At 27.7% G+C, this 12992-nt stretch overlaps 2 protein-coding genes across 2 annotated transcripts; one reads left to right on the top strand and one right to left on the bottom strand.

Moving 5' to 3' along the window:
• Nucleotides 1-1164: 1164 nt before the first annotated feature.
• Nucleotides 1165-6680, top strand: LOC138944619 (very long chain fatty acid elongase 7-like). Its single transcript, XM_070315438.1, has 7 exons — nucleotides 1165-1393; nucleotides 2211-2299; nucleotides 3428-3618; nucleotides 3716-3820; nucleotides 3934-3990; nucleotides 4706-4948; nucleotides 5291-6680. The coding sequence occupies exons 2-7, from the start codon at nucleotides 2239-2241 to the stop codon at nucleotides 5447-5449; spliced, it is 816 nt and encodes a 271-aa protein (XP_070171539.1). The 5' UTR covers nucleotides 1165-1393; nucleotides 2211-2238; the 3' UTR covers nucleotides 5450-6680.
• Nucleotides 6681-7054: 374 nt separating this feature from the next.
• LOC138944620 (very long chain fatty acid elongase 7-like) lies at nucleotides 7055-12367 on the bottom strand. The gene is made up of 5 exons (XM_070315441.1): nucleotides 12234-12367; nucleotides 11333-11607; nucleotides 10870-11053; nucleotides 10598-10719; nucleotides 7055-10410 (listed from the first exon to the last, which is right to left on the bottom strand). The coding sequence occupies exons 1-5, from the start codon at nucleotides 12325-12327 to the stop codon at nucleotides 10150-10152; spliced, it is 936 nt and encodes a 311-aa protein (XP_070171542.1). The 5' UTR covers nucleotides 12328-12367; the 3' UTR covers nucleotides 7055-10149.
• Between the last annotated feature and the right edge of the window lie 625 nt (nucleotides 12368-12992).

The following is a 12992-nucleotide window of genomic DNA, read 5'->3' as shown; positions in this document are numbered from 1 at the left end:
GCTATATCTTACTTTTTCCGGTTAAATAAACGATGAATAAACATTTAAACAAATTCGTAGCTTTACAATTTAAATTTTCTTTGAAGTGTGTGTATAATTAATCAATTCGCATAAAAGTTCAAGGAAGTCGTCATTAATTTTTATGCAATCATGAATGTGTATAATGATTTCTATTGTTTTTTCGGCTCTTTTCTCATTTCAAGATAATCTTTTATTAATTGAATTAAGATATTGGAATGTATGTAAATCTACGTAACAGATGCAGTGTCGCAAGAATACGATACCGCTAGCACTTTTTTCAAAGCAAAAAGCAAAATTAATAACATTCGCACGTGAGACAGCGTCGAATTAAAAGTTCCATTTAAGGTAAGCGACTTGAAGAACGCATTTGTTAATAACAGTTTGTCCATCATTGTCCATCATTTCGTTTAAAGAATATATTATATTATATACGGATTATATATATATATATATATATATATATATATATATATATATATATACAGAATAGATTGCATTAATCTTTGCAATCGTTTTAACAAATAACGAAATTTTAAGTAAATTTTATTTCAATAAAATTTTAATTTAGTGGTCAAAATATTAATTACAAATTGTATTAAAATATGAGCTACAAATCTAAATTAAAAGGTAAAACGAGAACATTTAATAATAAAAAAAATTTGAAAGAAATTCTATTTTCAATTTTAAACTTAAATATAAACTTTAATATAACACAATAAAAATATTGTGTTATATTAACTTGGCTATTAACATAGCCAATGTCACATGTATCTTATTATCTATCAATTGTGTCAATAATTGATATAATTATAATGCTTATCTTCACGTGTAAAATATATTTCCGCGATCATCCTCGCAACATTCTTTCAGTGTCCTTGTTTTCTTTGGCATGCTCTTCCACTTCTCCATCTTTCACCGCTTTTACGTGTAAGGATCACTGTCTTCCGCATTCATGCATTCTCTTTCTTTTTTCCTTTTCCTTATTTTATTAATCCGCGATCGACAGATAATGAAATAAAGCTATATTTTTTGCTTCTATTAAATTATTTTTTTCCTTGCTTCTTATCGTCGTTATCAGCTACTTACAGCGTTATTGAAAGCAACGAAAATCGAGGTGGGGATCGAAAGACACATTTATCGGACGGTGATCTTAGTGGATACTCACCACAGTTGGACGATCAGTTTTTGGTAGGACGCGTCTCTCTTCTCATCGCAAGTGAGACGCTCGCGGAGAAAATCGTATATCGAGGTTTTCCTGTTTCTGTTCTTATTTTAACGACCTCCAAGGACAGGCCACGGTTGCGAAAAGTTTCCGCATTTTAAAAAATAATCACAAGATAATCGCAAGAGTTCATCGTTCATTAAAGAAAGAGTGAGTACACTACAAAAAAAGTTCAAATTTTTCTGTTGCAAATGCTAGTGGAAATTATACGAAATATTTATATCGATTACTTATATTCTTATATTTATTCAAATTTTAGCAAAACGGAAATTTGTATTACTTTAACTATTTATAATTTTATTTTCACGTATAAATAATGATACATTAATTTTTTGTTTACACTAGTACTAATAATACGGATAGTAGTAATAATACCGATATTAATATTGTAGTATTTCGGTAATAATACCGATATTAAGCGCAATTTTGTGATAGAACAGAGTATTTAATTAGATATAGATATATTGTGTTTACGAAATATCATATTGAAGAATTGAGAAAAATAAATAAATATTTTATCCACATAAAAAGTGAGCTTAAAATATTAGGAAAGTTCGAAAAATTTACAATATATACAAAGATATTTTTTATTATAAAAAAATCGTTTTTTATTAAAAAATGATAAAAAATAATTTTATACAATAATCTTCACCTTACAATATAATAACCTATAATAATAATATAATCGTCACCTGCAGAAATATTATATTAAGAATATGTTACAACTCGCGATAAATTTGGCTTTTAAATACAGTTTAGTTTTTGAATAGAGCTATTTAGATCGTCTTTATTTACTGTAGCAGGAGAAAAGAGAAAAGGGGAAGAATTAATAATTTCTTCCACTCTTTTTTTTTTTTTTTTTTTTTTTTATTCTACAGGAGAAAAATAATGAGAATAAACATTTGAAACTCAACTGTATATAATAAGCATGAAAACTTAACAAATATGTTTTTTACTCATATTTCAGATAGCTTATATTTGATCAATACATCGACATGGCTAATCTTATGCGACTCGTAATTAATAATTATAATGACGTTTTAAAGAATGTTAAAGGTAAGCTCATTAACTCTACAAAGAAAGCCAATTTAAAAAAAGAATGCTATTTTATTCACGAAATATATTTTGGTAACATAAATGTACTATGTACTACTATGAATTTTAAATTTACCAAACGATCAATTCTTGAAACTTTACAAAAATTCTATATCTATTCATATAACATAGAATATTTTTCGTAGTCTTGTACGATATTCTCTTTTTTACATAATTCAACCGTTTCATACTTGCAAAGAACGAAAAGCAATCTCTTTACAAGTAGAGATTTTTACAAATGTAAATACAACTTGGACAACTTCAATCCTATTCATTACATTTATGTAAAAGAAATTACTTGTTATTTTAAACTCTCGCAAAAAAAAAAAAAATTTTAGAGAATCTGACAAATAAATATAATATATACGTATTCTAAAGATATTTGTTTGTCAGATAAATTTCATAAATAATCGAAAGATACGAGAATTCTATTTTATTTTACGTGTATAATATTACATTATCTCTATTGCTAAAATGTTACATAAGTGTAATGTAACTGTATCATTTGCATAGTATCTCACTTTATTTTTAAAAAAGATAAAGTATTCTAGCAATTAATTTCATATATTTTAATGAATATATACAATTTATCCATTTTTACAAAAGAAAGCTTAGTTTATTATTATTCATTCATTTAATATTAGTCATGAATATTTATTATTATCATATATTTCCATTATTTCCATTAGCCGATTTAACGTAAATCAAAATTATAGCCCTTATAAGTAGCACGAAATTACGAAGAAATGAGTTGATATTTGCATTGATAGTTTAATCATAAATAATCTAAACGCAAGTTTTACAATCTATCTTCACTACTTGGATACAAGAATGGTCTAATTCTATCTGAAATATACACATAAAATAAAATATAAAATTACATTTTTTATTTAATCAAAATAAATATTCCAAATTTAATAATTTATTTATTTTTCAAATAATTCAAAATTTATATAATAATTTTCACACACACACATACTTAAAATATAACAAATTATTTATATCGCACAGATGCTATTAATTAAAAATTTTTAATGCGTTTTATTATTTTTGTAAAAAATAAACAAATTATATTTTCTTCCACGATAGATCCGTTAGTAGACACCTGGCCTTTAATGGGGTCTCCAGTTCCTCTGATATGTATTGTCAGTGTATATTTGATATTCGTGTTGAAGGCTGGACCAAAAATGATGGAAAAAAGATCAGCCTTTCAGCTGAATACCGTTATGATCCTATATAACGCGTTTCAAGTGCTCTTCAGTATATGGTTGACATCTCTGGTAAGTTTAATTTTGTTATGATTCCGTATCATTAAATGCATAACAAATTATAAGATTTGATGCAGAATAATCTGTAAAAATTACTCGTCAATTTCAGGCATTTAATGTCAACATTAAACATTTAATATTAAACATTTTCTCTTCTCATGAATGCGGTTCTCATTTTCTGCCTGATACAGAAACCAAACATGTACAAGCAGCGGTAGGTATTTTTTTCGTAATTTTTAATAATTGTAAATTAGATTAAATTTTAACAATTTTCAGTAAATAGTAAATATTTTTTAACGACGGTATGTATATGTTTCGAACATATAGTTATTACGAGGCGCATGGTGGTATTTCTTCGCAAAAATCATCGAACTGTTGGACACGGTAAGTGAATATTTATATACAAATAAAATTAATTGATAAATTAATAATTAAAATATTTAATATACATTAGCTGATTCACAAAGATTTCGCAAGATTATACGCATCCGTTATTGTGCTTCCGTTATCGTTTAAAAGTTACACCATTGTTTCGTCATTTAACCGACAAAAGCAATCGTAACCAACTGTATTTTGAAATACGGACGAAGCGCTTTATTAAATCGAATATCTCTAAGTGTTTGTCAACTTTATACATTGTCTTGATTACCTCAATAACTGCGAATGAGTTGAATTGTTTAAAAAAAAAAAACCGTTTTTTTCTTTACGCACGTGACACCAAGAATATCACGTGTTATAAAATACAAGCTTGAGACACAAAATCAACGTAAATACTCGCTTAAGATATCACATGCTTAATAAACAATTATATACCTAATAAAAATGTTATTATATTAAATGTTATTAAATTAATTTTTTTAATTAAATATGATTTTTTTAACCGTACAATTTTATACTAAGATCGTAATAAAAATTGTTGGTAATGTTATAATTAAAATTACACTTAAATCAAATCATTAAATATCAATTAATAATTAATTAAATAATATACGTATAATGTAAGAAAATATTGGAAAAACGTAAAAAAAGATTTATGGAAAATGTATATTAGGATTATTTTAAATAATGTAATTTCTAATATAACGTTTTGCTTTTGAAGGTATTCTTCGTTTTAAGAAAGAAGCAAAACCAGGTGACATTTCTTCACGTTTATCACCACACCATAACAGCCGTTTTTTCATGGTGCTATTTAAAATTATTACCTGGCGAACAAGGTGTTATCGTAGCTTTCTTGAATTCCATAGTCCACGTTATTATGTACAGTTATTATTTCATCGCGTCACTGGGCTCCAAGTACAGAAAATACCTCTGGTGGAAAAAATATATGACTTGCATTCAACTGGTAATTATCTCTCAAAATATTGATTGATTTGCCAAAGTCAATTTACAATTTATTCAACATCTCATTGTTATCGTTTTATCAATTTGTCAATAAAATCAAGAGATTTTACATTTTTAATAACAATAGGATTCGTAGAGATTGTCATATATTTCAGAAAATTTTTTATTTTATTTCTTTTGATTATACTCTTTAATTAATATATATGCTGCTATATTTATGCTAATATTTATGCTGTTGAATACATTGTAATTGCTGACGTTTAATCTTAAGAGAGAAAGATTTCAGAAACGTTGGTTACATAAATCAGATTTAATAATGAAAATTTTTTGTCATAAATTTCAGCTACAATTTGGAATAATGTTATTCTATTTAATACTAACATTGGCCATGGATTGCCGAATGCCGAAGGCTTTAACCTACTTCTTCGTAACGAACGTAATAATCTTTATTTACTTGTTCAGCGATTTTTATCGAAAAACGTATAAGACGAAGACGGTCTAATAATAAAAATTGATCTTGCAAATAGTCGATGAAAAAATATGGACTTACCTTCGAATTTATTTATATCTAATATTTTAAACAATAAGCGTATATTTTGGTGAAACGTTAAGGTATATTCTGATAAAATGTGCACCTTACAATGCAGCAATCTTTTATAATTGTGTCATCCACTTCTACAATGAAAAATGATATCTGTATATAGATATACAGTAGATATACATACAATATACAAGATTAACGATATACAAAAAGTGAGCCACGCAATTGGGATGAGTCTAACACTTGAGTTTCACTAAAGATAAAAAGAAATGGTACAGGCAAAAGTTGAAAGATAATAGTCTTTTTGTCTATTGAGTTAATTTTTTTATAAATGCAATAATTCACCAGGAAAGTGTAATTGCACTTTTTCTTTAGCGAAAATATATATTTTTTTTTTTTGCATAAATAAATTTTTTGAACATTTTGTGTATAAAATTATTAGGATAAAGTGCTCGAAAAAAAAAAAAATATTTGAGATTTCTGAATGAGGCATATGCTTTATTTAAAAAGATTTATTTATTATTAGATTTATTATACTTCAAATCTTTCACTGATATATAACAAACATTTCGTGATCCGTTTTTCCCTGTTCTTTATTATAGCATTAAGATATTATCACTATTTATGTTACTCTAAATTTTTTCTTATGTTGTATTTTTAACAGAACAGGGCTAGAACCCGTCCCAATTGTGTAGCCCACACTATATAGTTTATAGAACATGTATGCGTTTAAGTTTTTCCATCTGTATGTACATGTACTACAAATATTTTCACAAGAAAATTGTCACATCACATAATCATCATTATTAATCTCATAAACAATTGTTATTTTCATAACTTCTTGTCGTATATATAAGTGTATTATTTTAATATATATTTGTCTTTCGAAGCACATGGTAACATTTTCGTTACTTCTATTTATATATAGAAAACAAAAATATTAAAATATAAGAACAACTGCTTGTGATTTTGTAATTTCTAGTATGCAATTATCAATATGCATATATAAATAGAATTATATGTTAAAAATTTCTCTACAGAATTAAATCGTGTTCTGTAACTTTTCTCTACCCAAGTAGCAAGTGCACATTTAACATTAAAATAACGTTATTCGACATCCAAATGATATCATTTGTCAAAATGATATATTTGCGCTTGTTGCCTAGATATATATATACATTGTAATTATATAAATCAATTAAATATAGATGCATAATATATATATATATATATATATATATATATATAATGTACAATGCATGTACTATTGTCCTTTTGTATTAGATATGTTTTAAATAATCTTATATATATTGTATATATATACATATATATTATATATTTAAATACTTAAAAAATTTTGTTTATATCCCATATTTAGCGTTAATTATCACGATAAATGTCTATGCAAGGTTTTATTTATTGAAGAAATTAAATTAATTAAATTAGAATTTATAAATTTACATATAAATTATGTTATTGATTCCACTCGACAATAATCAAAGACGAAGTTTCATGACTGTTAAACGTCAAAGGTAAATTCAAGAATTACAACGGCATTAATATCGTGATATTAGTGATATACACTTTTATTCTATAACAAAAATTATACATACTTTATATGATACAAAAATGCAGTCAATATAATAATTCATCCATTCGTTCGAGATCGCGAGATTTTGATCGAAGTTTTTGAGCAATCGATCGACAATTCTGAAATTGCGACTCTTCGAAAATAGATCACTTGGAAGAGAGACTGTTTAAACTAAAGGAGATATAATAATTGTAATTATAGATAGGTAATAATTATTTACATTAGAAGCCCCATTTTAGTATTTCCAAAATATAAGACATGCTCCAATAAACCTTAAAATCTACATATATTTTATTATCCGTATCTCTAGATACGAAAGCATTATCAATATGTAAAATTAGACAAAAGAAGACGAAGGGGGAATCGTGGCATTTACCACGAGATATTCATAGCAATTAGCAAACAAGCTTAAAGCCATTTTCTTTGGACTCATTATTTTAACTATCAACGTTTTTTCCGACGCGTATCTGAAATTATCTTTTCTACAAGTTTGTTTTTCCTCTAAAGATTAAGAATAAGATTAATGAACAAATAGAGAATGACTAATAGAATAGTCGCAGCGCCCACAAATATCCATTTGCACATCAAGATGATTCAAACAATATAAAAGAAACTTTTTTGTGATAAATAGTTAATTTAATATAAAAATAATAAATCTATTAAATATTTATAAGTAATAATAGCATATATTAGTTTGAAATTTTTAATAAATAATTTTATAAAATATATTTTTAAAATAATCAATTTTTCATTAAAAAAAAATATAATAAACAAAATTTGAAAAAAATTTCCAGCCAGAGACAGAAAAAAAGAACATATGTTAGTTGAACTAAGAAAAGTCAAATCACAAAAATAGATTCAATTGAATACTCCGTTAAACGACCAATAAGGAAATATCATTTTCTGGATATTATCTAATTATTGCAATATAACTAGATGCTACGTATGATTTCATTCAAAAAAAAAGGAACCAAAAGGGCAATACTTTAAAAGTCCTTTTTTCGTAACTTCGTTATTCTATTCGAGAAATGACAATTATGTCATTATTTGTAAATCTTTTTGTTCTTAATAATGTCTATAATTATTTGATATATATTTGATTTATTGACTTGTCCCGAAGACATTTAACGCGTAACTTCGAAAATTATTATTTGAAAATGTTGTGTGTGTGTGTATGTGTACAAACATCTACGATAATCATTCCTAGTGAAGATATTCTCAACAGGATTCTAAGTTCTTTTTTCAACCAACTTCTGTTAATCAAGAAACTCAATAAAAAATTTAAATTAAAAATTTAACAATTAAAATAGAAAAGGGCTAGTAAGAGCCGGGTGCAATATATCAATGCATCAAGTTAATTAATTAAAAACAAACATAATTCAAGAGATCTTCTTTAACGTCGAACGTTTCCAAAGGAAGGATCGAAATTGATGTATTGATATATTGTTATATTTATATCAGAGTCTTCAATTTATTATCTAAAAATTTAAATTTTTTTATTTTTTAAAATTTGTGTGATTAATTTTCAAGATAAACTTGGCAGTGTTCACCAAACGTAAAATCTGTAATTTAAATAGCTTAAAATTGCATATTGCACTTTATAGTAAAACTTATATTTTACTTTATATCTTTCAGAAGTGTCTTCTTACAAGATATATAATATAAAGAATATATAATAATATATCTTTATATACTACACTCTTTTTGCATTTGTCATTGCAATGTATCGTATATCATATATGCAACAACGGGAAAAAATAATATTGTTGAATCTCTTAAAAGTGCTTTTGATTGACATATTTTAATTAAATATTTGTCTATATTTTGTCCATATATATCGGTATGATTAACTGTATCGATACGATTTCTATATTCTGATAAATCTGTGGATACGCTCTTTTAAATATCTTTCTAAAATTTTCATTAGCACCCATAAACGATTGGTATAATTTTTATTCGTTAAATAACTATCTAAAATTGTATACCTAGGGCACGCGATATTCATTAGTACCATATCTTAGTATTGTGATTGGCTCTAGTCGAGTGTTTAGTCATATTAGATGCATTGTTTATGTTGCATGATACGCTGCAAATTTGAAAGTACAAAAGTATTAGCTTGCCATCACAGTGTGATCCGTATTCCTGCGTTTCTGTTCGTATCCTCCTTACGATCCAAAACACACACACACAATTCAATTCGCAATTACACGATTATGACTAAGGTTACTATTCTATAAACGGTTACCATTAGCTGTAAGTTCTGTAAATATCGTTGCGCACGTATTTTGACATGTCAAAATAAATGCGCAACAATTTACAGAACTTACAGCTAATGGTAACCGTTTATAGAATAGCGCTCTTAATCTGCATAATTTTATAAGCGTTATGTCAATGAATTCACGCTGAGCATGAAGTTAATAAACCGACTACTCGAAAGCGATTACGGCAATAGTAAAGCTTTAAATATATGTGAGTATATTTTTTCGGCATATATTATGTGATGTTTTATCGATTGTTCGAGATCTATGGAATGTGTGATCTCTAACTGTTCCTATATAAAAGCTATATTGCTTTTCTTAGAATGACATAATACATATTGTCCATTCTGTTGAAATTATGAGCTTCGCGTAGCAAAGAATTTTATGATATTCATTTTTTACTATGTGATAGTTAAGATATCCTACATGCTAATTATGCACAGAAGTTTGACTTAGCTGTCAAAATTTCATTATAATATAAAAATGCACTAAGGATAAAAAAATGAAGGATAGAAGACGCGCAATAGATGGATCACTTTAGCTTGTGTAAAAAAAAAAAAAAAAAAAAAAAAATTCAATCTCTGAATAATTAAATGTACTCGATCTGCGCCAATGTCTGGCCATCTTCTCGGTCGTTACAATTTACTTTTGCATTATGCGCGTTTGACTCTCCCTGAATGTTATTTACAGTTCTGACACGTCGGCAAAATTAACGGGATAGAGACTGCAGTTGCGATTCTTCAAGTGAAAGAGCGGAATGATAGTGGCGTCGCGTATCATTGCGGTCGCGTCATATTCTCAGCTGTTTCCAATTAGTCGCTTTTCCCTTTTCCGTTTGGTATCTCGTCGTTGATCACTTTCTCCGCGATGCCGTTCGCTCTGTCCGAGTTCTGGATCGACGGCGTTGAGTCGTCATTTTCCTTCTTCGGGGTATAAGCGTTATTATAAAAATCGGAGAAAAGGAAGTAGAAGAACACCGCGTTTGGCAGAACAAAGACTAGCGAAATTTTCGGATAGTCGCAGTCGTAGAATAATAATTGGCAGTTGTGCAAGAAGGCTAGGCAGAATTGAGTCTGTAAACCGAACAAACATCGCTACATTAATAGCTTTCATAAATATATGATAAAACCGCTCATGACAACGAACGGTCGATGTTGAATTAATCAATTATTAAAAGCGTTAATAAGCAAAAATCGAAATTTTGAAAAAAGTTGTAATAATGCTTTTATTTTGTTACATTTTATTATGTTTACTTCTTACCATTTGTAAAGTAGTAATGTACTTCTTCCACCAAAGATACCGGCGACATTGGTAATGAGGTAGCAACGCTGCCAATAGATAATAAGTGTACATGATGATGTGCACAAAGCTATTAATGATTCCTGTAAACGAATACGTATCGAGTCAGTATGTGTGAATTGGTTCTTGATTATTAAAATTATGAAAAACGAATGGTACAGAGATAATCCTATTAGGAAAAGACAGAAGATCGAGATGTTACGATCGTTATATTATTCCTTACCCTGACATACCTATAAAAATACCGTGGCCTCCGGGATAATATTTCGTAGCGCCCCACGATATCATTGGCATCACGGTATGATGATACATATGAAGAAATGTAATTTGTTTTTCTTTCTTGCGCAACACAAAGAACACTGTGTCAAGGAGCTCCGTGAGTTTCGCCAGAAAATACATATAAACACCTCTTGCAATCTATAACAAACATCGCGCAAGAAACGGATAAAAATATAATTAACTTCAATTCACAAAAATTTAATTGTAATATTTTTGCATATTCGTATTGCGTTACAGAACACACTTTTACTGTGCCACGTGAGAAAATTACAAATGGTAATATAGTAATCATTCAAATTATCAACAAAACAATGTGCGAATTTATTTCGATAATCGTGATTGGTTAACAGAATTAATTAGAAACGCAAAAATTTAACAAATTAATAATTATATATCTAGAATACAAAATTTACGCACTCTTAGTGCGTGCGGGGAATACGAAAAGTCCACGGGCTCACATCTCCAGTTATAGGAGCCATTGAGCCATGCACCGGTCAAGCCTTCCCAAAACAACCATATGCTGATAATAATCTGCAGAAAATTGTAAATGATTAGGATATTTTTCAATTGGTACGGCTTCCGATGCTTCATGTATCTCGGGCCCCATGATAATACGAAATACAGATAGCCAATTATGATACTAAGGCCGGGTATGGGAGACGGTATGAGAAACCAGTCTCTAGTTCGAGGATCTGAAAAGAACGAAATTAGCGATTAAATGAAAAATAGCAATCTCGATTTATATTTTACTCGACTTTGTTTATCAAAGTAACTTTTTAATATATTATTCCAATATACAATAAATTAAAATAAGTTTGCTTTCTCTCAATTAATAAAATGAGTTTCAAAAATAAATCTTTTACGTAAAAAATGGTTAATACAACTTAATTCCCTTTTTTTTTTTTTTTTGAACATTTTCCCTTTTTTATTATCAATTGACGTATAATTACAAAGCACTATCTCCTAATTCTACTTATAAATAATAGAATTTCATGACAATATTGATTTTTCTCTATTTCTGTGAATCAAATATTCATATAACAATCTATTGTATATTGTAAGATATACAATACAAGAGATCAAAGTAAGATCAAAGAAAATTACGTTATCGTTGAAAGTTGCAAGATTAAAGTATAATGAAATAAAATTTATGATATGCATTACAATATCTATAATTCTGTAGCATAATTTAGTTTGATATTTTACGCAACGAGAAAAGATGCAACACTACGAGTAATATAGAACTTATTATCCTGCGTTGATCAATAATTTCACATTTCTTTTCAAATTTAATAAATCTTGCGTAATATAAACTTGCCGGATAAATCATAGAATAGAAAATGCCAGAATCGCACTGCTGAGTTGTTGTAGATATTAGACATCTTGATCGTCGGCGGCGCACTGATATTCATTGTAGAAAGTTAACTGAAAAAGATCATTTTATTTTGTGAGCATTAAGTGTTTTCATTTCAAAATCTCATAATATATAAACGTATTTAAATATTCAAATATTCAAACATTCTTGCGCGCAAAGATATATATATTTAAAAGTTTATGTATATATACAGGGTGTCTCACAACCTCCGTACAATATTTTAATAGCGTATTCTAGAGGCAAAATGGAATGAAAAATCTTAATACAAAAATATCAAGGCTACACAATAGTTTTTGAGTTATAAGTGATCAAAGTTTGCCAATAATATTGCGTAGAATTCGCACCCTCAGGCTCGTAACTACATTTATATGCGTACTGTCATCTGTCATCCGTTATCGCTGACAGATAAAATAAATAAACTTATTTCCACAAAACTTCTTCGCGCGATCAAAACAGAAATAAACTTCGTTTCTTAAATGTACAAAAATATTAAGATTATATTTCTATTTAAATATAATAATTAATCAATCATTTAAATTATTACTTAAGAAAAAATTATTTATCTTACGTACAACATTTATAGTTCATTAATATCAGCTGACCGTCGCGTCGTACATAATATTCATACACATAAGAAATAATAAAATCAGCTGTGCAGTAAAAATCAATATTACCTAGTACTCTGCGTTGATACCACTGCTT

Source organism: Polyergus mexicanus, unplaced genomic scaffold (assembly GCF_030449975.1).
Source record: "Polyergus mexicanus isolate NDT 795.1 unplaced genomic scaffold, iyPolMexi1.0 SCAF_318, whole genome shotgun sequence".
Lineage (NCBI taxonomy): Eukaryota > Metazoa > Arthropoda > Insecta > Hymenoptera > Formicidae > Polyergus > Polyergus mexicanus.
This window is presented reverse-complemented; position numbering and strand designations above follow the sequence as displayed.